Source organism: Budorcas taxicolor, chromosome 9, assembly GCF_023091745.1.
Source record: "Budorcas taxicolor isolate Tak-1 chromosome 9, Takin1.1, whole genome shotgun sequence".
NCBI classification, from domain to species: Eukaryota; Metazoa; Chordata; class Mammalia; order Artiodactyla; family Bovidae; genus Budorcas; species Budorcas taxicolor.
The window spans coordinates 87,210,816-87,238,232 of record NC_068918.1 but is presented as its reverse complement, the minus strand read 5'-3'; the positions used below and the strand labels follow the sequence as shown (position 1 = coordinate 87,238,232).

General features: G+C 38.5%; 1 protein-coding gene across 4 annotated transcripts; it reads right to left on the bottom strand.

Annotated features, from left to right (window-relative positions):
• Positions 1–1,009: 1,009 nt before the first annotated feature.
• On the bottom strand, positions 1,010–27,094 carry WTAP (WT1 associated protein). 4 transcript variants are annotated; one of them, XM_052645520.1, is made up of 8 exons: positions 26,981–27,094; positions 18,802–18,839; positions 16,994–17,049; positions 13,661–13,719; positions 12,259–12,386; positions 8,697–8,875; positions 3,629–3,783; positions 1,010–2,262 (listed from the first exon to the last, which is right to left on the bottom strand). In XM_052645520.1, the coding sequence occupies exons 2-8, from the start codon at positions 18,829–18,831 to the stop codon at positions 1,679–1,681; spliced, it is 1,191 nt and encodes a 396-aa protein (XP_052501480.1). In that variant the 5' UTR covers positions 18,832–18,839; positions 26,981–27,094; the 3' UTR covers positions 1,010–1,678. The 4 variants fall into 4 exon arrangements, with proteins under 4 accessions (XP_052501480.1, XP_052501478.1, XP_052501479.1 ...); XM_052645518.1 differs by lacking the exon at positions 26,981–27,094 and adding an exon at positions 26,682–26,796; XM_052645519.1 differs by lacking the exon at positions 26,981–27,094 and adding an exon at positions 24,988–25,002.
• Between the last annotated feature and the right edge of the window lie 323 nt (positions 27,095–27,417).

Below are 27,417 nucleotides of genomic sequence, written 5' to 3'. Positions count from 1 at the left end.
TTCAGCAAGTTAAAAGAATATACAATTAAAGCCAAAGTTCACAGTACTTAATACACCAAGGAAATAGTTATTTCAGTACATACCAAAATGTGTATAAGCAAATTCATTTAAAATTGTGTAGGATCTTTTTCAACACTTGAAGACTGCACAAAAGGTTAATCAAAAGACAAGTTCAGTATTTTACTACACCATGAAGACCAGATGTATTTGTATGCCAGTTAAGCAAAACCAAAGGAGTGATTTTCAAGTTGTCCCTCAGTTTCAAATGCCGTTAACTCTCCGTCTGAGGTTCCCTGATTATATTACAGATAAAATATAAAACAAAATATTTAGCTTTTAGCAAAAATCATACTTCATCTTAACCACACGTACGAAAAGCTATTTTAGAGCCATTCCATTCCAAGACCTTGATTACTTTAATTGGAGAATTGCTGTACAATTTGTATTGGTTTCTGGTGTACATGAATTAGCTATAAAGTATACATATATCCCAAGTATACATATATCCCCTCCCTCTTGAGATTACCTCCCACCCCCAACTGGACCTTGATACTTAATGTTTAAAACGTGACAGGAAATGAAGCAAACTATCTTACCTCTTTAAAACATTTCCCCTTCATTCTAACACTCCACACTGTTATTACATAATATTAGCAAATGTTATTAGTACAAATCCATATAAGTGGACAAGATTTTAAAACATCACTGACTACACGATAACTTATTACCTGAAATCGTTTCACAAAGCCTACTTTTTCAATTATAACCTAACAAATACTTAGGTGACTATTTCCTTCTTTACACTTTTCTAAATTTTCAAATATTTTAACAATTGTTTGTATAAGGCAGGAAAAAAACAAACTGCACAATTAAATTTATGCATGGACTTAAGTTCCACCTTTGTGGTTTGTGGAAAAATGGAGTAGACAGTCAGCTATTCAATGAGAATAAATGACAAATGCTAAACACACACAAACAAACAAACAAAAAAAACAACTAATGTAAGGAGTTACAATAAAAATCTTTATTTAAGTTTGGTCAGTACAGGTAAGATATACTGGAGTCACAGAGCAATATGCATTAACAGGATACAACAATTCATAAAAACTGAGTAACTATGCACACAAATTTCTTAAACATTCAATCACCTAAAGAGAAAATGCACAGATGTATGGTGGGAAAAACTGTATCTAACACTGAAACTACTATAGGACTCCTTCAACAAGTCCAACTTTTAGTGATAAAACTACTGTACTGGGCAAACTTGGCAGTCATAAACCCACATCTACTCTGACAAGTCTGAATGGTGTATAAGCATAGTAACAGCATGAGTAAGAATGCCCTCACACAGCACAGGTTCTAGGGTAGACACAGATTCACACAGACATCACTGTGTTATACTTTAAGGAAAGAGTTCCATTTACAACTTCACATTAACTCATATAAAAATAACCTGACCCTACACAAAATGTCCTTTTAGCAACATTCAAAGTAATTAACTGTTACAATTTCCAAAGTGGCAGAGATATTGAAGCAAAGAAAAAAGGAAAAAGAAAAAAAAAAAAAAACCACCCACAAAAAAGGCAAATTGTGACAGAAGTATGCGTTAATTAACTGGACAGTATCCTCTTCCAAATTAAATGACACTGTATAAAAATTTGCTGGAAATTTTTTTGTTTTACAAAACGGAGCCCTGTACACTTACACTCGAGTCCAGGCCATTCTGCACGTGGCGGGAAGCCGCAGTTCGGTTGCCTTTCCCACTCACGCTTTTCTCCTCTTGCGGGTCATGACTGGAGTCTGTGTCATTTGAGTGGTGTGTGAGAGAGTTTTCACTGCCCGTGGGAGAGTCTACACTTTCATACCCCGCACTGAGTTGGTTTACGTAACTACTACCTCCTCTGCCAGTTCTCTCCTCTGAGCTGCTGGAGGCCTTATTCCCATTCCCTGGAGAAGGAGGAAAGTCATCTTCGGCTGTGTCCCCCTCCCTGTGAAATCCAGACCCAGACGTCCTCTGCCGGGAGGAACTGCCATTACTTGGTCCGTTGGCCAGACGACTGCAGTCTTTACCTGTGGCCTCTGCCTGTCCTACAGGCTCAGAAGATGTAGTCCTGCTGGTACTCGGGCCTGGGGCTTGAGACTGCTGCTGTTGGTACTGAGCCAACTGCTGGCGCGTCTCCTTCAGTTGTTGCTGAAGAACTAGTATGGTACTCTGCATACCCTCTACTTCTTCGTCAAGTTGAATGATGAAGTCATTCAGTTCTGTGCAAAGGAGAGTCAAACCTACTTTTAATATCTCTTACAATATATTTAAAAATACTTCTTAGTGCCTGCACAAAGCTAGGCAGTCAATAAATGTCTAAGTAAACAAATACAATTCTAAAATCACAAAAGACTATTTCAAAATTTTGCTTGGAGTTTTAAATTAGCCATTCAACAAGTTCATTTGTGAGAGAAAGCAAAAGCCTGAATATATAAAAGCAAGCAAGTTTACAATGATCCAAGCTATCTGGCCACATAAAACTGGTTTCAGCCCACAAAATGTGTTCCATGTTTGTTTGCCTATGGGCCTACAAGCCTGGCCCCTTACTCCTCACCCTCCTAGCCAATGTTCAGCTCCACAGCAGGTGCAGTCCCTGGGGAAACCCTTGATTCCAACACTCCAAAGAAGCCATGCTGTCAGCAAAGATTATTTCACATTCAAGAACAAAATTCAGAAAAAAATAACTCTTGAAACTGATAAAAATACAGATGTCTATGTTCTAAAAAGGTCTTGGGGTGAGGGAGTTCCTTCACTACTATACAAAAAGACTCCTATTTACTGTATTTACAAATAGTAAGAGCTAAAAACCACCACTTTGAAGAGGTAGTTTTAAAGATACTGACTACGGACCTTCTTTGCAGTTAACTACAAAGTTGCAATTAATTTAATCTTTAGAGAGATTGGGTGTTTTTCTTACTAATTTTCTTCACAAAGGAGAAAGAGCATGTATGCAGCTATACTAGACCAGCATGGTGGCTGATAAGTTCCATTTCTTTGGGCAAATAAATATTACATCTTATTCACTAAACAGAAACTCTGTAGTTATTTCTTATTTTTGGCCATGCCTCGCAGCTTGCAGGAATTTGAGTTACTTGACCAGGGATGGAACCTGGCCCAGGAGCTGAAAGCACTGACTCCACACCACTGGACCACTAGGGAATTCTTCCACAATCAATTATATATTTTTAAATCCCTGGACATGGCCAAATATTTCCAAGATCTACACTTAGAGAAATCAGTTAAGTGAAGATATTAAGCACTGAATATATCCTTTTAAGCACCGAATATAAATTTATATAGCTACGTAATGCCTTATTAATACAAAAGCCCTCCTGTCTTTCCAAACCCCACCCCTAAAAAATAAAAAACTTATAAAATTTGCATGACAAACAACTGGGGGGGAAGGGGGAACCACCACTAAATTAAATGGCTTCGTTTGTTGACTCAACTGGAAATATTTCACTTATAATTTCATAGAACCATTGGTAGAGATTAGCACATACAGACTCTAATCTGTAATACTCATGCCTGGCAGTATTTTAAAGCCAGGGCAAAGTTAACCAAACTTTTCAAAAAACCCCTTACCATCCTGACTGCTTTTAAGCTCCTCACTATATTTCTTCTGTAAAGCCAACTCTGCTTCAAGTTGCGCAATACGTCCCTGGGACAGCTGCCTTCCAAGCTCTTGATTCTCCTGGATAAGCATTCGACACTTCGCCATTAACTTTTTGCCTGTTTGGCTGCAAGGGAAAGAGCCATTCATCACAAAATGAAGACAAATTCTTGACAACCTTCTTTGTTTGAAATTATCACAGCAACAGATACAACACATACAGAATATAACTCTATGTCACAGCAGACGCCTGCCTACAGTTACCATCTTCTTTTCCGGACACATCCATCTTGTACATTTCTGTATTTTGCCAATACAGCGGCAAAGATAAAACCTGAAGAAAAAGTACCTAAGTGACTACTTTCTATTACATTATAATTGATTCTGAAATCTACTTTTATCCCAAATTATAATTTGAAATAGAGACAGGCCAGTTATTTGACACACATTTCAAATATATCAATATTAATACAACTCTAAGGTACTTAGTTTTATGAAACAGAAAAGTTCTTGAAAGGGTAAATTCAACATCAACCCCAAATGTAAACTTCTACCTAATATATAAAATCAGTACCTATAAATACACAGATGAGAGTAAATTCTTGCTAGACCAGTGTTTCTAAGGATACCTGTTAACAGGCAGTTCCCACAAGAACGTTTATTGCATTAAGGGAGGCCTGTTCAGTAATTGTTTTTAAAAAGACTCAAGACTATTTCTATTTATCAATCCCTCAATTAACTTTATATGATATATATATATATGTATATATATATTTGAGCTGTCTTAAACTGGGATATGTTTTTGAAATTTTAATGCCGATATACGGTGAAGATTTTATTCATGTTGAAAAGATTATCCTTAATTAGGACACAAAAATAAGATTGGGGTTACTTAGCATAAATAATGCAAATATGTGAATATCTGCCAAATTAGGACTGCCATACTTTCTACATACATATATATAGCAATTGCAAAAATCAATCAAGGTTCATCCTCTATATATTACTAATAAGGAGAAGATGTATTGTGAAGTAATGTATCGGGCAAATCAAAGCCCATTAAAAGAACAGTGTCAGCAAAAAAAATTTTAATCAGTAAGATCATTCTCAACTTTATGGTAAGAATATCAAACTGTCCCTTTCCAAGTCTCTAAGGTAACATCACAATTGTATGCTTAAATCAGAACTCTCTAAAAAAGTGATCATTTCTATTGTTAATGCTGACACTAAACAAAAGCAGTCAAGTTTTACTGAGACACTGTTATTGGGGTTTGTGATGGAAGGTTCTTTTATCAATAGCACGTTTTAACCTAATGTGATTCAAGTGAACGTTTGTGATATATTTTCCTTACACAAATCTGAAGTAAAACCTGGTGGTGGTTGTTGGTGGTGTTTAGTCACTAAGCCGTATCTGACTCTTTTGTGACCCCATGGACTGTAGCCCACGAGGCTCCCCTGTCCATGGGGTTTTCCAGGCGAGAAAGCTGGAGTGGGTTGCCATTTCCTTCTTCAGGGGATCTTCCCCACCCAGGGATCGAATCTGCATCTCTTGCATTGGCAGGGGATTCTTTACCATTGAGCCACCAGGGAAGCCCAAAACCTGGCTTACTATTGCACAAAGAAGCCTCATATGAAAACGAGTTAGCATGTGGGAAGGGTTCTCTCTCGACATGGCAACTTTATCAGCTGGTATCTGTTTGTTGTCATTACAGCTCCAGATTTCCTGTATTTCCTATTAGCATCCTCAGACTTTAGCCTCTACTGAATAAGAGTTTAGAAACCAAATGAGGAATTAAGAAACAGGCACTATCATCAGAGACAGTGGCCTTCCTTCCACTTCACTGCCCATGCTTCCCCCAACTCTGCTTTCTTGTGAAAACGTCAGTTTACCAACTAACCTGAGAAATCTTTTACATCAATTTTTTAAACACAAACAATTGTCAAATCAATAGAGCAATTTGTGACCTGACTTAACCTCATAGAAAGTACCAAATTCTAATGAAAAAATATTTCATTTAGGAAGTCACGCCTTTTAATAAATGTTCTAAAATAATCCTATCACTTCTAAAATAATTAAAACAAATCTTCACTGAATCTTTTCTTTAAACATTCTTTAATTTTATGCCACTTTACTGTTGTATAAAATTTGTGTTGTGTTCACTGTATCACAAAAAATGGTAAGAATCCAATTTCAAGGAACTTGGCTCTGGAGTAATTTTTTTTTAATTAAAAAATATTCTAACCTATTGCTAAAAATCAAATAACTCACGAAGAAAAAAGTAGCAAGTAATTTAAGAGAAGGAACAGATACTGTATACTGCTTTGTCATCAAGGGGAAGGGATGAGGGTATTCTGAAAGTATACACACACAACTGTTTATAAATGCAAGCTGAAAACTGTCAAAATTCTGCAACATCTCCCTGTAACTATTCTAAAATATACACACTATCAGGGTATGAAATATTTTAACTAAAGTGGACAACATAATTCAGGGGATCATTCTCTCTCAAAATTTAAACAATGAAAAAGTGAAAAACAAAACCCACACAACCCATTCTATTTGAATTATTGCAGACAGAGTATTGACGGAGCACTGTTTGTTTCAAATTAATGATGCAGTTGTACCACCCAATGAACTCTAGCTTATAATTCACTTTTTACAAAATTCCATTTATAGGTGGTTAAAATAATACAATGAAAATATTATACAACCATTAAAAATGGTAAGTAACCTAAATATACTAAAAAATGGAGAAAAAGTCCAAGGATAAAGGGGGCCTGGGGAAAGTCATGCTACAAATCATCTATATATACATATGCATGTCCGCATTTGTTTAAAACCAATACACATATAATTACTGTATATGCATACAAATTATCTTGATACCCAAGAAATTTAAAAATGGTCACTATTCCTGGGGAATAGAAAAGGGAAGGGGAAGGTCACCCAGGAGTAAAACTTATTTCACACCTCTACTTTTCTTTACGCTGTTTCAATCTTAAACATGAGCATGTGTTATCTTATTAATTAAACGTTTTTTAACAATAAGAAGAAAAAACCCACCTCAATGTGACTGTTACTTAAGTGGCAAAAGAAAAATGCTTGGCTAAATTTGAGTACATAATACCTTTTATGAATTATCTCTTGACCTACTGAAAATATGTAGCCCATTTCTACTGTGATCTTTAATGGCATAAAATATATACAAAAGCCTTAATTCGGGTACAATAAGCTAATTTCAAACAGATGTGGTTACTTACCCTCCAACCCCCACAGTGAGAATCTTAGAAGCGGATTTCTTGCTGTGAAGTCACACAAACCACTTCTTCAACCCGCCCTCTGCCCCACAATCAGTTCCCTCAAGTACAGACATACGAGATACTTACAATTGATTGGAATGATTAAGAGAGAACTTAAGTCACCCTTGTTAAAACTGCACTTAAACGTTGGGAAAATCTGGAACATTTTATCTTCACTCATCTTAGACTCCATTATCACCAAGTGAAAATTCGAATTGGTGACTTATAGAATGATCTGACGAAAAAATTCACCTCCAGGATTGGATGGAAGCATGAAGAAAATAATGCCTCATTTATCTAAATGAGCAAATGAATTTGCTAGAAATGATCACTATACTTTTTTTTTCAATTCATAAAATGTCTCACTTAGGCCAGCCCACAGTTCCAATATATTCTGTCCCCAATCTTCTGGCAGGCACCCTGTAAAGCTGTCCCACATTAATTTCTACTGCAATATCCTGGGACAAGGTGTCAAAAAGCAACAAGTGTCAAGTCTCTTTGTTTTTTTATGATACCAGCTGGAAAAAAGTAGGTCTTTAAAAAATGAGACACAGAGCCTTCTCCTTCACTTTGAAGAGCACACCAACAATTTTTTCCAATCAATCTGCTCTCCACAGCGCCCCCCAATCAAAATGTTAAAAGTACAACAAAATCATCATAGTAATCCTTGAACTTAAAAAAAAAAACAACTATTTCAAGGCACATTTAATTTAATATCAAAAGTGCAATACAAAAGGCCCAAATACAATGAAGGAACACATTCCCCCATTAACACCAACGACAATGCTCTTTCAACATGTGCCTGTTGAATGGAATGGGGATTTAATCAATTTCACTACTGAAAAAAAATAACGCAGTGAGTCTCATCACAGCCAATATCCTTATACAATCTAGTTGTGAAATGAATGTTTATAACGCTTCAAACAGTTTAAAACCTGAAGTTTGACACCACACCTTCATGTTTGTACAGTCCTCGGTAAGATTATCTACAGTATTAGCAACCATTCAAAGAACAAATCATTGAGTAAAACCACACTGATTTAAGGCTCAATCAAGTAATATAGAGCCCCAAACGAAATGGTTAAATAGATGAACTACTTGTACTGACATCTATTATTTGATTCACTCATGACTATTAAGTTGGTTCTTAGCAAATAAACCCTTTAAAGGCAAAATTCACCTCATTTGAGTGTGACCCAGAAGTTCAACAACAATCACGAAGTCCACGGTCTTATTGGCAAAACTGATATACAGTGTCTCTAAGTCACTATGCTCAAGGTTAAGAGCGATGCATATTCCATCTTTACATTTACTGGAATTTTACATGTTCAATTCATGGTTTTAAATCTCTAGGTTTTCATTCCTCCAAACTGTCTGAAGACACAGTGTGCCACAGACTTAAGACTTCTGTTTCTCCCTCTATTTTCTTCAAACAGAAACATTTCTCAAGTGTCTACATGTTCTAGAAGGGGAATTTTTCGGAGGTGGCCACTTCTTCGGAATAGTCCGACGCCATCAGGCCTCTGAAGCAAGGGGAAGGGGAAGAGAAAAAAGCTGAAACACAAGGTTCATCTGGTAAGTTTTACATTAACCTTTACAAGCTGGATAGTATAAGAATGTGGCTTTTTGGCTCAAAAAGTCTGAGTCTTGGTGTGGAAACGAGTACGTGGCTGTCCCACCACAGCTTTCTCGCAGTGGGACTGTCAGGGAAGTCTTGACTGGGGAGTATGATTTGTTTACCTATCAGGCGTAAACTTCCAGGCACTCAGTTCATTTTGGGCTTGTTCCAGTTTGTCTTTAGTCTGTTCCAGTTCACTTTTCATTTTTAGGAATAACAAGTTGATCGCTGGGTCCACCATTGTTGATCTCAGTTGTGCAACGCTAGGCTGCTGGACTTGCTTGAGGTACTGGATCTGAGTCTGTGCAAAGCAAAAAGACCCCATTACTACCAAATCAAAGGAAACATACCTAAGATGATGAGATAAAATCCCTTTCTGTTCACTGGTTTACCAACTTGCTTACTAAGCCCCTCTCCCTTCTATCTTAAAATCCTCTAAAAAAAAGTACAAATTAAGAACAACTATTTAGGAATTCCCTGGCAATCTAGTGGTTAGGACTCAGTTGCTCTCACTGCCAGGGCTTGATTTCAATACCTGGTCAGGGAAGTAAGATACCACAAGCCTTGCAGCAAAAAAAACCTTCAAAACATAGCAAAAAAACCCACAAAAAAGAACACTCACTAAACTATTTAAAGTTATCCACGTAAGAAAAAAGGCCATTTGACTGCATTCCATATTTGGAAACTTTAAATATAAGGAGACTACATGCTGGCAATCAAAACAGTACAAAAAAACAAGCAAAAAAACCCCCACTGCTGTATTTATTAAAAATGCTGATGCCCACTGGGAGAAAAAAAAGGCAAAGTTTAAAATATTAATTATTTAAGAGTACAGTGATTTACTCATACAAATCTGTGCTTTTGGGAAACTGTCCCCTAACATTATACCAAGTACAAGATTACAACTTAAAACATATTTGCATTTCTAAATTTAAAAATACATAGTACTTACATATTTACATGAGCTGGCATTACAGCTTTATAAATAGCACCTTAACCCAAAATTAAGCATATATTCACTTTTTCCCCTCCAAGCAGATTTGAATCACAGCATTGTAAAGCTGAAAGGTGACTGACCTGGTCCAAACTGCTTAGTTTTGAGAGATTAAAGAAGCCAATTGTTCAAGGACACAGTTAGTTCAATGCCAGTACTGGAACTAGAATTCTTATTCTCAAGCTTCCTGACTCCCAGTCTAAGGCTTTTCCCACCACACCAAATCCCTCTACTTTATATATGAAACCTTCAATTTCAACTCTGGTTGTACTGTCAGCACAGTTTTAAAATAGGAAATACAGTTTATTAGCATTAAATGCATCACTTTCTTTGCACCCAAAGTAGATCAGGTTCAAGATCCTACTCCATTCTAAACCTTAAATAGGATTAAAAATAACATTTCCAAAACAGCTATTAATGTCTAACATGAATTTAGTAAAAGATACAAATATACTAAGAGGATTAGGCTATACTTAATTACTACTTCGTCAAGCAAACAGAACTAATTTTCTTTCTTTTAGCTTAAGAATTTTAAAAGTTTATAAAATGAAATGCCCTCATCTGCTACTATAAGCTTGCCATTTCCTTGTGATTTTTGCTCCTGCTGCCCTTTCTGCAAAACCTCACTGTGTTCTAACTGAAAGATCAGTAAGTGCTTCGGCTGAGATGTGCAGAGAAGCGCTATTAAAAAAAAATGTGGCTGGTAAGTTAGGTTCTACTTGGGAAAAAAATCTTAAATCTTGGTTGAGATGACACAAGGGTGAAGAGGCAGCACCAAAGGCTTAGATTAGGAATAAAATGATCAAAACTGCCAGTGTATATGGGATGGCTGTAGAATCGCTGAGGTGAATCAACAGCACATACTGTCCAGGTTAAGTGGTTCAGAAGTGCCTGGACTAGGATGTCAAGAGTAGGGAGGACTCCAGAGGCAGAAATGAAGACACACTGGTTTTGTGAGACACTATCATTGGCACCACCCACTCACACTACCTACCAGGTGCCCGCATCTGGAAGTTAAGATCCATCCTTTGCATGTGTTAGCATCTAGCACAGTGCCGTGTCAACAGGGAAACCTAAAACTATTAGTGAGTGAAGGGTTGAACCTAGAATCCTAAATAGCATGAAAAGAAAGAATTAACTGGTTTTGGGACTCAGCACTTGAGAAGTACTACTCATACCACTAGATATGAAAATCCCAAGAGGAAAAAAATTGGAGGGGTGTTACAGAAAACAAAACAAAACCCCTTACACAAGAATGTTAAGACTTCTTTGAACCAAGTACCCAAGTTAAAAAAAAAAAATCAAAAGAAGGAAAGTCAAAAGCCAAAGTTGGGGAAAGTGAAGACATAAAAGTGATGAGAAAGACAATTTTCTTAATACAATGACCTTACAGAAAAAATGTAGTGGCAGTGAAGGTGGAAAGTAACTGGTAGAAACAAAAGAAGCACTGAGAAGATACAGACAATAAAAGAGGCTACTCTTTTCTTTAGCAAAGTAACAGGTAAAGAAGTCATTTTGAAAAAGTGAAGAAAGGACTGAAGACTTGTGCAAATGTGGACACAGGAAGAATAAAGACTGTGATGAAGTCCTAAAGAACATTTTATTGGTGAGAGAAGGAAAAGAAATAGAAGTGTGCCCCATAGATTATTAACCTCCAATGACCAGAATACTGCCTTATGCATTATATTTTAGTAACTATCTATCAAATGGAGATTACACAAAATTATTCAAGAAAACTACAGCTTTTAAGATTAGAAACAACAGGGAATTCCTTTGTGGCACAGAGGTTAAGACTCAACGTTTTCACTGCAGAGGCCTGGGTTCAGTTCCTGGTTTAAAGTGAAAGTTGCTCAGTTGTGTCCGACTCTTTGTGACCCCATGGACTATATAGTCCATGGACTTCTTCAGGCCAGAATATTGGAGTGGGTAGCCCATCCCTTCTCCAGGGGATCTTCCCAACCCAGGAATCAAACTGGGGACTCCTGCACTGCAGGCAGATTCTCTAGCAACTGAGCTATCAGGGAAGTCTGATTCCACAAGCTGCGTGGCATGGCCCGAAAATGGGAAAAAAAAAAAAAGTAATAAAAAACAACCGGGATAGAGCTGCCTCTATCTTATGTAACTTACATATACAAACACTAAAACAAGGGCTAAGGCTATTGAAGACAAAACTGAGTCTAAATTCAACCAGGGTTAAAGGATCAAATATGTCACTAGGTTTCAGATATACGTAGACATGGCAAACAGTACAAATGAAAGGTGTTAACAATTAAAAGAAGACACAGTAGAAGTTGATACTTAGTTTTCTATAGAAAGAGGTAAAGACAGCAAAGGAGAAATTAACAAGAAAGCTTGCCAAGTAAAATGAGTAAATGGTGCTTATACCCTCAGGTATTATGTTACTTAAAGATATATGAACCAATATACTAATTCTCATAAATTATAGAGATTTCAGAGAATAACTTAAACTTCTGACTTCTTGGCCACAAAAAACTACTTTAAATCCAATGATGAGAAGTTATCTATCAGAATTTTACATTTAGCACACTGAAGCTCAAAACATATCTACCTTAACAAAATTTGCATGTATAATTAGTATTAATTATTAAAATTAATGTGAGTTAACACATAAAATAATGTGAACCAAAACCCAAACCCTGATAAAGGCTTGAAACATCTGAAACACTTACAGTACACTCTTGCATTTCTTGCTCCTTGGTTGCTAGTCGCATTACAAGAATGTTTTCCCTGCGTGCAGATTCTTGCTGCTGCTGCTTTAGTTTTTCTTCAGATTCCCTTAAGCCAGTTACATCATTAGCTGATGATTAAAAGGAAAAAAAATCCCAAAACATCATGAAACATAATTTAAAGATCAAACTTAATTAACCAAATTAAAGTTCTGACTCCCTTTGTCAAGGAAAATAAGGTTAAGAAAATGTCAAGTCAAAGAAGTTCAAGTCTTTAGTTTCTATCCTAAACTTTTATGACAACAAACTTCATTCTTGATCATGAGTGTTTTTTCAAGAGTTAGTGATGTTAAACTGGTCCACAACCACTTAACGCTAGATGGAATTATGCTGTTATAGTCTAATCTGTTCCCAAAAAAGACAGGAAATTCCATTATTTGCATTTGTTTACACTACCAAGTATTCACAAAGTCCTGATTAGTATTGTTTAACCTAATCAATATAAACATGCCCATAATTGCACAGCTAATTATTAATTTTAAGCTTTCACAGGGGTTTCCCTGGTTGGCTCACTGGTAAAGAATCCACCTGCCAAGGCAGGCGATGCGGGTTCAATCCCTGGGTTGGGAAGATTTCCTGGAGTAGGAAATGGCAACCCACTCCAGTATTCTTGCCTGGGAAATCTCACTGACAGAAAGAGCCTGGAGGGCTACAGTCCATGGAGTCACAAACAAATCAGACATGACTCAGCCATTAAACAACACTATTCACAACTTCTACGGATTATACTGTAATTATACAATAATTGAGATCTTAAAATATTAATCTTTCTGAACTTGGAAAATTGTACTGGTTTTTACACTCGCAAATAATATGTTACTCTAAAACTCAGTGAAAAGTGACAAAGACTAAAATGGTCTAAAATTATAAACTTTATTATTTTCAGTAGATTTTTGAAAAATCCATAAATACACAGCTATATCCTACTGTTACAATTTAAGCTATCATAAATGTAATACCGGTTGCTTCTACATTCCCCCCTGCTAGAGTAATAACTCATGCTTCACTTCAAATTTTTCTGTGGAAGGGCTACATTAAGCAAAGTGTCAAGTAGTCGTGAATTTCCCTATCTGTGCACTCTCAGAACCTTGTCGTTCAGTTTGAAGTCATGCTACTGTTAAGTGATGTTACTATATGTCAGTCTTCTCCAATGACTGTTAACTAAAAGAGAGATCACGTCTCCTTCATCATTCTACTTCCTGCACCAAACACAGTGCCTGGACATAGGTCCTTAATAAAATCCTCGAATAAAAATTACTTAGCAAAACCAACTATCCTGTGCTTATAACAACAATCTAAAAGGGAATATTCACATATTCCTTAGGAAGCTGAAGCTCTAACTTACAGTTGAGATCTGTGTACTTGCCCTCCAAAGCTTGCACATATGCTTCATACTGTTTCCACCTAATAAAAATAAAGCCACATTAGTTACGTTTAAACTGCTTTTACTAAATATACTAGAAAATCACATCCATTAACTTTATATTTTACGAAGAATTCCATTGTGTGGATTTTAACGTCTCTCTCATTTTAACAGGGGCTTCCCAGGTGGCACTAGTGTAAAGAATCCTCCTGTCAATGTAGGAGACACAAGAGACTCCAGTTCAATCCCTCGGTCAGGAAGATCCCCTGCCGTGGGAAATGGCAACCCATTTCAGTATTTTCGCCTGGAAAATCTCATGGACAGAGAAGCCTGGCAGACTTACAGTCCATGGGGCTGCAAAGAATCAGACACGAATGAGTGTACATGCACACACTCCTATTATTTTAAGATAATTATAAATCTAGTTTAACCCATAATAAACCATAATAAATTAGTCACTTTAAAATTATTCCTTCTTGACCTTATAGGCGTTAGATAAATGGAAATATAGAGAAAAGTGTTCTCTGCTGAGTATATAACAAGAGGTGTTCCCATGAGTCAGATCACACACCATACAGGACAGTGTATCACTGATGTTCAGCATGATGCGTGGATGATAAAAGGTGAGTGAAAAACTTACCACCACTTTTCAGATATGCTGTCCACCTCAAACAAAAGGCATTTTAAAAATGTGCCTAATTCTAAGGGACTGAAGGTGATCTCAGCTCTTACATGAAAGTAGTATGTGATTTCTCTCAAAGTAATAAAAAAGGGGGTCTGTCCTTTTTGTACATTATAAAAAACAGAACATACTGTTTTTCAAAAGCATATCTAACTGGCAGAAACAACTTGCATAAGTGCCATACGCTATCTGGATCTTTCTTCATTACATTCCTCTACCTTCAATATATAGGCTTTAGGACTTCCTTGGTGGCGCAGTGGGTAAGAATCTGCCTACCAATGCAGGGGACACCAGTTTGATCCCTGAGCCATGAAGATCCCACCACCTCAGAGCAACTAAGCCCATGGGCCGCAACTACTGAGCTCACGCTCTAGAACCCGCGTGCTGCACTCACCTAGAGCCCGTGCTCTACATGACAGAAGACACTGCAATGAGAAGCCTGTGTACCAAAACAGAGAGTAGCCCCCGCTCTCCTCAACTAGAGAAAGCCTGCATGAAGCAACGAAGACCCAGTGTAGCCGTTAAAAAAAAAACAACCTCTCAGGGCTTCCCAGGTAGCTCAGTGGTGAAGAATCCGCCTGCAAATGCAGGAGTTTCAAGTTCCATCCCTGGGTCAGGAAGATCTGAAGATCTTCTGGCGAAGGAAATGGCAACCCATCCAGTATTCTTGCCGGGATAATCCCATGGACAGAGGAGCCTGGCGGACTACAATCTATGGGGTCGGATACGACTGAGCGCGCACTCGCGCGCGCGCGCACACACACACACACACACACTAGTTGATCTAGGCAACTACTGCAGATAACAAACCTTCCCTAGTCTTATGTTTAAGCAACTGCTCCAGACAGTAAGCTGTCTGCTACCTTGCTTGCTGAAGAAATATGTTTTCAAGCTGCTCTTCAGTTACACCTAAGCAAAATTTAGATTTTAGAAAATATTTTTATAATTTTTAAAACCTTTGACGAGTTACGAGATTCATAAACATTATAACATAATGAACAAAAACATTCCATAATATCAAACTAATCCATTCTATATAAAGACAAAGGCAAGGGCATGCTTATTTTTATGGCATCTACAACAAAGGTCACAAACAGGAGTTCATTCAATGTTTCGGGATGAAAAAAGATGTTTTATGGAGGTTAAAAATTTTAGAAGAAAAGACAAATACAAAAGCTCAACCGCAAACATCCTTATCGAGAAGATAGGAAAAAAACTACTTAAAAGTCATAACCATACCAGAGACAGAAAGAGAACACCAACACACGAGCACTGTGTCACGAGCATCTACATCAGCAAAAATGGTGAGAGTGATTTAAAATGCTAAGTATTTAAATTTTATGTGCAGGAATATAAAGGTATGCAATAGGAAAACTATCCTATGCATGAGACGATGGCAAAGAAAGAGAAAGAGCACGTCCACAATAGAGGCGCTAAGCAGAACTAGCTACCAGACTCTTAACAAACAATGGAGCACGCCATCTGTGTCTCCCTGTTGTGCATGCGTGTGTGCTAGGTCACTAAGTTGGGTCTGACTCTTTGCAACCCCATCGACTGTAGGCTGCCAAGCTCCTCTGTCCATGGGATTTCCCAGGAAAAAGTACTACAGTAGGCTGCCATTTCCTCCTCTGCGGATGCTCCCGACCTGGGGATCGACCCCGCACCTCCTGCCCTGGCAGGCAGATTTTCTACCACTGAGCCCAAACCACCTTTACTCTCCCCCCACTTCCAACCCGTTACATTTACTCAGTTCAGCAAGTAAACATTCCCTGAAATTTCTAGAGGAAAAAGCTCAATAAACTTGCAGCCTGCCCTGAAAAGCATTACTTTGTATCTAAAAGTTATTTCATAAAAAACTTATGACAGTGATAAAATGCAGAAAGAATACATTTAAGTTGTAAAACACAAAATGTGTGTGATCCCATTTTCTGATTTCTTACATTTAAAAAATGAGTAATATAATGCCGTACTTGACAGTCTGCTTTAGTAAGACATTTTTAAGACAACCATAGAAATTCGGAGCTGGATGTCATCTTTAAAAGTAATTAAATCCAACTCTTTAAACTTCCAGATAAGAAAATGAAGAATATAATGGTGACTAAAGTCACAGTCACAAGACACAGTAACTTCGCTTGATCAGTAAATAATGTATTTCTTTTTTTTTTAATAATGTATTTCTTTCATGAGAAAAATATCCTTGAAGGCTACAACTTTTCCACATGTTACATGGAAAAGGGAAAAAAAAAAAAACAGAAACATCAAAACAAGTCTATTCATTTGTTAAACTGAAAGCTTTCTGAGAGCAGTGTCTTTCCCCATACCAAGTTATATACATGAAGTACAAATGCTTCTCTAGTTAAGAGTTCTGAATATGTGCCCTCTACAAGAAAAAAATTCAGGTTACTTGTCAGTCTACAAGTTACCCAAGCTAGTGCTTTAGTTCTTTCAAGTGTTATGCTTTCCCCAATGTTTACACAACGAAGAAACAGGCCATAGAAAAAAGTATATTAAATGATTTGAAGATGTGTTAACATTAAAAACGAAACAGTATCTGATATAAACACTATAGTATAAAATCACAGCATAATGCTCTATAGAAAGATTTTTATATTTTTGATAAAAGAATATTTTACCTTAGAATTAATTCATCTCGTGCCATAACTTTGAAGTCTGTTTCACTCAGTCGAACCTACGAAGAGAATTAAGATATAAACTAAGTGCTCTTTCTAAAAGTTTTAAAATAAATAAATAAAAAAATAGTGGCAATAGCAAACATGGAGTGAAGATGCAGAGAAACAGCGTTCATACATTGCTGCTGAGAATGTAAAATGATACAGCTGCTCTGGAGGTAATTTGGTGGTTTCTTTTAAAACTAAAAATGGATGTTCCATACAACCCAACATTTGTACTCTTAAGCACATATTCCAAAGAAATGAAAATTTATTTTCACACAGAAAGTTGTATAAAAATGTTAACAGCAGCTTTACTTGTAATAGCCAGAAACTGGAAACCACCCAAATGTCCTTCAACAGGTGAATGGTAGACTATGATACCATGAAGTATGATTCAGCAATAAAAAGAAACAGACAGCCAGCAAATACAACTTGGAGAAAGCGCAAGGAAATGATGCTGAGAGAAAACTGAAAGGACACTTAATACAGCATAATTGCATGTATACAACATCTGTGAAGTAGCATAATTACGTAAATGAAGAAATGATTAGTGGTTGCCAGGAGTTGAGGATAGAGTGGGAGAGGATGGATGTGGCTATGAAGAAAGGAGTGGCATAGAGAGGCTTGTGGTGATGGTTCAGGTAACTGTTTTGGTTGCGCTGGTATTTACAGTAAGTTACAAATGATAAACTTGCACAGAACTATACACACACAGAATGTACAGGTAACTGATGAAATGTGAGCATGTGGACTGTGCCTGCTGGTTTTGATAATGTTACACAGGATGTTAACCTCAAGTACACAAGACCTCCCTGTGCCTGTCTTTGCCGCTTACTATGAATTAACATTTATTTCAAAGTGAAGTTTTTAAAGATGAGGATATTCTAATAAGATGAAACTGCTTTGTAAATTGAGAAATATTGTTTTCTCTAAGCAAAGAAGACTATAAAACTGAAGAACCTATCCTAATATAAAATTCTTATTAATTTTCCTTATTAAAACATTTTTCTTGACAAAAACGGTTCAAATAGTAGCATTTGCCACAATGTAAGTGTTACTATCAGAAACAAGAGAGGGACAAACACTGCAGCAGCAGAATATATTACTAAGCCTAACTGAAAGCACCCAGTAACTCTCAGATTATTAAAGCACTTGACTTTTTAGGATAAAAATTTCCGTAACGTTTACTATCCAATAAATAGTTCACTTAAATACTCACTGGTTAGAAAGCACATATTCCTGTTTTCCCAAATGTATTATAAATTCCTCTGAGAAAATGTTATTCCTTTTGTAACCCCTTTTGTGTGTGTCACAGTGCCTAAACTGAATTAACATAGGAAAACAAAACAAGGAAAGTGATACTAGAAAATAAAACTTCACCAGAAAAGGTACAATTTAGCTGTATTTTTTTTTTTTAATATAAAAGTGGTTCAGCATTAAAACCAAAGGGATTTAAGTTAGGAAGAAAAAGAAAATAAGTAACTTAGAGGACCTTATAAAATACTTTCCTATTTTGACATTATTTGTAGCTACGTAGCTGGAGACAGTCATATGATAAAGATTACAAGTAGATCATGGGGATTCTACAAGTTTTCCAAAGGCTGAAAATGTTCTTAATCTACATTACATAATAGATACGATGTCTCACACATTATATACCCACAATGCTATGTAACTGATAGCAAGCGGGAAAACAAGCAAACAATATGGACAGTCCCTTCAACTCTATTATTCAAATAAAGTGCTTAAAAAGTGCTGAGAAAGCAAACCTTTTTGGGAAGAGGTTCTTCGTTGGTCATCTTGAATCCTAGAAAAGGAATAAAGAGAAGAACGTCAACTGATTTTCTTCCAGTTAAGGTAGAACAAAATATACTGGCTTTTGCAAAAGATTACTGAACTCAGTTATGACCAAATCATTAGGTTATTTTAATTAAAACACACCTTTCAGACTAGTTTTAGATTTACAGAAAAGTTACAAAGGTATCACAGGGTGCCAGTATACTGTGCACCCAGGTTCTCCTTTGTGAACATCTTACATTATTATTGTCATTAGGTTTTTTTTTTTAAAGAATTCTCTCATTAAAAAGTTGATCATTCTTTGTAATACTCCCACAAAGGATTGAAAGAAATACAATTTTTCAATGCATTCTTACAACTGCCCTGTGAAAGACATATCTTGCAGCAGAAAGGACAGATCTGTGCTGAAGTCAGATACTGGCCTCAGGTAGTAACACCAGTTGCTAAGCCTTGCCTTTTACAGAATTAATATTGTTACAGTAAGGTCAAGTTTATCACTGTCATAATTCACCACTATACAATGCAGGAATGAAGGTATTTACACCTTAATAAAATATTCCTACATTACCGACATTATTTAACTTTATGTCACAGAGTAATTTTTATCTCAAAATTAGCTTCTTTGTTATTCTTAGATATCCCTTCTAGTAGCAAAGTCATATATGTCTCCTTATATCTTAAACTTTCTTTTTAGTTTATTTTACTTACCCATACTTATTACAAACTCTGTCTAACTATTAAAAAGCTAACCAAAGAGAAATAAGCAAGTTACAGCGATGTGATGCACAGCACAGGGACTATAGTCAGTAACATCTTCTGTATTTGAAAGCTGCTAAGAGTCAACTTGAAAGGCTTCATCACAAGAAAAAAATTTTGTAACTATGCGTGGTGACGGATGGTATCTAGATTTGAGTGCTTCTCTTGCAATGTATATAAATATCAAATCATTATGTTGTACACCTGAAAATAATGTACGTCAATAATATGTCACATGTCAGTACCTCAACAAAAAATAACCAAAGAATCTAGAGTATAAAACTGAGTTTTAAAAGCTACTTGACTTTTAGTGAATATTTGAGATTTCTCAAAAGGAGATGATCTTTAATACCATCTTTTATATTACATACAATCCCAACTCAAACATCAAATATTTTAATCATACTGTCATTAAACCCTGATTTTCAGAACGCTGATCTTCAACTCAGTACACTGAGTTGAAGAAATCAGTACATTTTAGAGGAAAAAAAAAACACTATATATTGATTATGCCTTCAATTAACTGGTTTAATTCTTCCCTCTTTGAAGATCTTGTCATTGGATGTAATGAACAAAAAGCTGAGTATGTATCATTTGCTTCTGAGCTGATGTAGCTGATCAAGTCTCTCTGACCAACTAATACCTACTGAAGACATGGCTGTATTTCTACTTTTTAAAAATCAGTACTTTTTCCTCTTTAAACTGGCCTCTGCCTACTTTAGGCCCCTTATCACCCAGTTTATAGTCTCTGTTGCAAGTTATAGATAGCTGCTTAGTGACTATCCTAACATGATTCTAATAAATCCAATCATCTGAGAAACAAACCCTCACTGTGTTTAACTCCAGAGGCCTGACTTTAATGTGCAATTACTAGACTTCCCTGTTGGCTCAGACGGTAAAGTGTCTGTCTACAATGCGGGAGACCTGGGTTTGATCCCTAGGTCAGGAAGATTCCCTGGAGAAGGAAATGGCAATCCACTCCAGTACTCTTGCCTGGAAAATCCCATGGACGGAGGAGCTTGGTGCAGGCCACTGTCCATGGGGTCGCAAAGAGTCGGGCACGACTGAGCAACTTCACTTCACTCACTAGACTGCAACCTCTTGGAATCCACATGTCAAGTTGAACATTTCCTTGGAACTCCCCATTCGTCCAGAGCTAAACAGTAGGTAAATATCAATAACACATTTAATTTAAAAATTCAAGAAAAATTGTGCCATTGAACTTCACTAGTATATAGTCAAAGCTATGGTTATTCCAGTAGTCATGTACAGATCTGAGAGTTGGACCATAAAGAAAGCTGAGCACCGAAGAACTGATGCTTTTGAACTGTGGTATTGGAAAATACTCTTGAGAGTCCCTTGGGCTGCAAAGAGATAAACCCAGTCCATCATAAAGGACATCAGTCCTGAATATTCATTGGAAGGACTGATGCTGAAGCTGAAACTCCAATACTTTGGCCACCTGATGCGAAGAACTGACTCATTGGAAAAGACCCTGATGCTGGGAAAGACTGAAGGCAGGAGGAGAATGAGATGACAGAGGATGAGATGATTGGATGGCATCGCCAACTCAATGGGCATGAGTTTGAGTAACCTCCAGGAGTTGGTGATAGACAGGAAAGCCTGGCGTACTGCAGTCCATCGGGTCGCAAAGAGTCAGACATGACTTAGTGACTGGACTGAACTTAAGGTTGAGCACCGATGAATTGATGCTTTCGAACTGTGGCACTGGAGAAGACTCTTGAGAGTCCCTTGGACAACAAGGAGATCAAACCAATCAATCCTAAAAGAAATTAACTGAATATTCATAGGAAGGACTGATACTGAAGCTCCGATACTTTGGCCACCTGATGCAAAAAGCTGCCTCACTGGAAATGACCCTGATGCTGGGAAAGATTGAGGGCAAGAGGAGAAGGGAGGGAAAGAGGATGAAATGATTGGATGGCATCACAGACTCAATGGACATGAGTTTGAACAAACTCAGGGAAATAGTGAAGGACAGGGAAGCCTGGCATGCTGCAGTTCATGGAGTCACAAAGAGCTGGACATGACTTAGGGACTGAACAACAGTATATAAATGTGTACTTATTTATATGTCCCTATTCTGTATATATAATAATATACACAGTACTATATATAAAACAGGTGTAAGAAACTACCATATAGGACAGGGAACTCAACTCAATACTCTGTAATAACCTACATGGGAAAAGCATTTTTAAAAAGTGGTATATGTGTAACTGATCCTTTTTACTCTACAGCAGAAACACAGCATTGTAAATTAACTATACTCCAATAAAAGACAAAAACCAAAAATTGTGCATACCAATCCCTTGCTATCTCCTCATATCAGGCTTTATTTTTCTTCTCAACTCTTATCACAAGCTGACATTTTGTATACTTATCTGTACCCCAGGAATAGAATAAGTTCCATGAAAGAACTGTTTCATTCATTGCTGATGTCTCAATACATAGTACGCACTCAAATATATGGTAAATGTAAATATGAACAAATGAATCAGCTTCATTTACTATTTAAATGGTAAGAGTGAACTAAATAAGACAACCTAATTTCCCCCCCAAATCACCCAAGATGACCATACTGTAAAATTTTGAGAATAAATTCAATATAACACGTACTGTGAGTTCTATGACTGACAGCTTGAAAACAGCTTAATTTACCACTATGGACAGGTAGTTTACCTATCTGGTTACTAGGCACCCTAGCTACTCAGAATTTTGGTTATAAAACAAAGTTTCATGGATGATATTCAATATAAATTACAGTTTAATAAACTAGTATATGCTTGTACAATCTGACACTTCCCCCAGGTTTATTTGTTCATTCTTTTCTTAAAACCATGAGCTTAATTAGCAACAAATAAGCTAATCTGTTTTTTAAAGGATATTTAAAGGGCTGGTAAACACATGAAGAAAGTTCTAGTAACTCCACTTTTTGGAAGAGGGTGCAAACTTTGAAAACAAAAAACAGCAGAACCTCTGAGCCTGACTTTGCCCATCTCAAAAAGGATTACCACTGCCAAAGCTCCGAATTACTGTGCTATTTTTGAAGACATACATTAGTCTTTAGTATAGTAACAGACACAAAGTAAGCATTTTGTTAGTTTCCTTCTTCCCACTGGAGAGAGAAAAGTCACCACAAAAAAGACTCAACTCCTTCTTAAAGATTCTGAGGAGAAAATCGACAAGGATCACACTCCTGTTTCTAAGCCCCACTGCAGCCCCTACTTGGTGACCTCCGATTTTTAGAATTCTAAACAGTAATTTACACTTCTAACACTAGCTTATGTTCTTTTTTAAAAAGTTTGACACTCGGTAGAATTTAATTACACATTGTTTAAAGGATATCTAGATTTTCTTTATAAAAATAAATGTCTAAATTTGTAATATAAGTCAGGGATAAATAAAAGTTCATACGTATGTTTGTGTTTTGTATGTTGACTCTCAATCACCTATCATTTCACATGTTACGGAATAAATGACTTGGGAAATCAAAGCATTAGCATTTAGTAAGAAATTGCTTCCTTATCTTTAGCTGATGAAAAGTTAATCTTGGCTTGAGATTCCATGATATACCACAATAGTTAAATGGACAGTGTGACAAAAGGCAAATTAGAAACAGGCTTAAAATTTAAAAGAATCAACATTCAACTATTTAATCAAAACAGACCATGATTCTCAATTACAACTTTTCACGTTGCATGCACTATAAAACTCATTACTCCCCAAGGCACTTTTTTTAGCACAAGTGACAAGCACAATAACCACCTTAATTAACCTAAAGTTAATTCTAGATTCATAAAGACAATGGATATACCAGGTTCTCAGAACAATCTATCAGAAAAACAGAATGACCGGAAATATTATTTGGGGTTGAATCTTGAAGGGGAAAAAAAAAAGAATATATACCTAAAGCTATGAATCACTAGGTAATCAGCTCAGATTATAACAGCTATTAATTTAAAAACTAGGGGGTTAGGATCCCAAATTTAGTGCTTCTTAAAAGTTGGTACCAATGAGGACAGGTAATTCTTCCATTCCTCCATCCTTAATAATGATCAAGCTTTGCAAACTGGAGAATGCAGAAAAGCAAAACAGAAAAAACCAATTTAGCTGCCTTTAGCAAGTTGAAAAAGACTGGCTAAAACATGGTTTCAAGTTTTATGTAAAGGTTTGTTATCCATGTGGATAACACAGATAATATAGTTCAAGTTTAGAATGTCAAAAGTACCTTCTACTCTTGATGCCTTTACACTGAGAAATGACATTATGATGTTAAGTTCAGTTCTGGTTGGTTAGGTGCCTAGCATCCCATATCCCAGGGCTTCCCAGGCTTTTAGCATTATGATCCTAAGTCATGAAATCGTGTATCAGGAAGATCCACTGGAGAAGAGAGGGGCTACCCACTCCAGTATTCTTGGGCTTCCCTTGTAGCTCAGCTGGTAAAGAATCTGCCTGCAATGCTGGATACCTGACTTCAATCTGTAGGCTGGGAAGATCCCCTGGAAAAGGGAAAGGCTACCCACTCCAGTATTCTGGCCTGGAGAATTCCATGGACTGTATAGTCCATGCGGCTGCAAAGAGTCAGACAGGACTAAGCGACTTTCACTTCACTTATTAAGTAGTACCAGATGGTGTGGGCTTCCAAGGTGGCGCTAGTGGTAAAGAACCCGCCTGTCAATGCAGGTAGACAGAAGAGACACAGGTTCCATCCCTGGGTCAGGAAGATCCCCTGGAGGAGGGCATGGCAACCCACTCCAGCATTTTTGCCTGGAGAATCCCATGGACAGAGGAGCCTGGCAGGCTGCAGTTCATAGGGTCACAAGAAGTCAGACAAGACTGAAGTGACTTAGCACGTACCAGATGACACAACTTCAGTAACAAACCAGTACCTTGCTGAAACTAATCGTAACTAAATGCAAGAAACTAATAATCTGACACTGTACTAATCAAGGCACAACAGCAGAAAGGGTACTAGCTAGGAATTGGAAGACCAGCTTTTCTTAACTTCATAATAATCAGTCATGTGATATTGAGCAAGTCATTTTCTTTAGATTGCAGCCTCTAAATCAGCAAAGAGGATGCCAATTTTGCCTGCCTCACGAAGTGCTACAAATCTCAGTGCTTTAAGTACCATAAAGATGCTTTACAAACGAATATATTTCAAATAAAATACTAATATTAGCATAAGAGCACTTAGAAAAAATTAAATTCCACCAACTACATTTTTAAGATTTAAGACCGTTACTTTATAGCACGGAGTTCTAGCCTGATGTACCACCTTTATATCTAATGGGATATAGTGTTAGAGGAATATTGAGAAGTTTTGTTCTAGTAAGTTTAGTACTAGAATATATTTAAGCCCCAGGTGGCTCATCTACCTGCAAAGCTGGAGACACCGGTTCAACCCCTGGGTCAGGAAGATCCCCTGGAGAAGGAAATGGCAAGCCACTCCAGTATTCTTGCTTGGGAAACTCCACGGACAGAGAAGCCTGGTGGGTTACAGCCCACCGGGTAGCAGAAGAGTCAGACAGGACTTTTAGAGGCAGAATAATGGGAGATAATTAATAAAAACAAAAATAAAACCAAATACTGTTTAGGTCTTGTTTTGCTAAAGGACCCCACAGAAAATTTTTTAAAAAAATCTTTTTCAAGAGCAAGATAATGTTCTATTGTATGAAAATGATCAAGACCTCTAAAATAAACAATATTTTCAGGGGAACTGTGTATTACATATATACATACTTAGATGAACGTAAGGGACTCTGAGTGCTGTAACAGACTGGACAAATATAATTATTACAACTCCATGCCACAAGGCTATGAATTTTCTGTATACCAACTCATTTCTGACAAATACTCAAAATTCAAACAGGTGAAGTTCTATAAGTTAGATGAGTTAAGTAAAAAAAAATAGCTGTGCCTGGGATACACTTGATCATTACTTTTGTCGGTTGGGACTTAGACATTTAGGTAGTTTGCCTAAGTTCTGCTACTGGGAAGTGAAAATACTGATCACTTAGCTATAGCTAACTAAGATAATGTAAGATATAAAAGAATTGTAGGAATACAGTGAAACAAATCATTGAAATTTAACCTCATCTTTATCACACGCCGCAACTTCTTTCCCCAACTTGCCTAATCAGATGATACTAAATGACATATATGAAAAATAAATAAATAAATGACATATGTAAATGTGTAACACTTAGGCATCGTGGATAGATTTCCACAATAGTTTTCTTTTTGAAGAAATTTGTGATGACAGACCTGTGACTTCCACTCATCCTCCTTAGTGACGGAACTAAATTCTTAAGTAGAAAACTATATGAACTCAGGACCATAACATGCTCGTGGAAATATTTTTCTACCTTTCTCTAATCTCGGCAAAAGAATCATTGCTTCCCTTATGAACACGGTTATTACGGATTTTAACCTAGTCCTTTGGGATCAAATATCCAACCTGACTTCATCAAAACAAACGTGGACATTTTTCCACTACGTGTTCCCCACTGACTAGAGAAATACGGTTTAGAGAGATCCAAGGCGAGATTTTAACATTTCACGAAAACCTTGAATTCAGTCAGTATTTATTTTACTTAGCAGGCATGCACTCATTTAAAAATGGAAGTCTACAAGACAACGAACGCAGCTGCAGTAGGAAGCTACTGCGCGACGTGAAATGTGCTCCACGGACGCGGCTTTCCTCCCCTCGGCTCGTCGGTGCCGCCGGTCCTCACGATCCTGCCGAGGGAGGTTGGGGAGCCCGCGACGCCGAGGGGGTGACGGGACGCGCGCTCCGAGGGGACGGCCTCCCGGCGTTGCCGGCCCCGCGGGAGCGCCCACCTCGCCCCCGGTTCCCTGAGAACCGAGGTAAAATGGCCTCGAGACGGCGGAAGTGTCGTCCCTGCCAGCGGGCAGACGGCGGGGCTAACGGGAGGCCGGGGGGCCCGGGAACCCCCAGTCCGCCTCCTGCGCTCAGTTGGCCCCTTCCGGGGCCGGGCGGCCGCACCTCAGCCGCCTGGGGACTCGGAGGTCCTCGCCTCCGCTGCAGCCGGCGGCGGCCCGCACCTACCTCTCCAAACGGAGGCCGCGCCGGCGCCCGCCCAGTCACATAGGCCGACCCCGCGCTGTCCTCTCGCCGCCCAGGCCGCCCGACCGCGCCGCCGCCGCCGGCCCCCGCGCTCCTCCTCCGCGCCGCAACCCCGGCGCTCCCCTTTATTTGCGGGTCTCGCTGCCACAAAATGGCGCTGAGGGAGGAAGCGAGGCCCCGACGCCCCACCCCCTCCCCGCTCCTCCCGCCGCCCCGCCCCGCGCCGCCGCTGGCGCCCGCCCGCTTCTCCGCCCCGCGGAGTTCGCGCCCGGCCCACTCACCGACGGGTAGTGCCTCCCGGACGCAGTCGCGGCTACCCGCCCGCTGGGCCCCGCCGCGAGGAGGAGAGGCTAAGGGAAGGCGCCTGCCGGGAGGCCTGCAGTCGCTCAGGGAGGAGCTGCGCCCGGCGGCACGCCCCGCGGCCGCTAGAGCCCTTGCAAGCTCGCCGGAGGGGAGGGGAGGGGAGGGGGGCGGGGAGAAAAACCAGCCTCAGGGAAAGGCGAGCCGCGAGGTCGCAGGTCAGCCGCGGGGCATCACGGGAAGGGCGGCGGGGGTCGCGATTGGCGGCGCTGAGTGGACGCGCTCGCCGGGCCACCTGCGGCTGCGGCGCGGCCTCCGGCGGAGGAATCTGGACGAAGGCAGTGCGTGATTGGCTGCCCTTTGGTGCAGCGCCCAGCGATGATGCTTCCGCGTGCTGGCGGGCCAGGTGCAAGTCTCC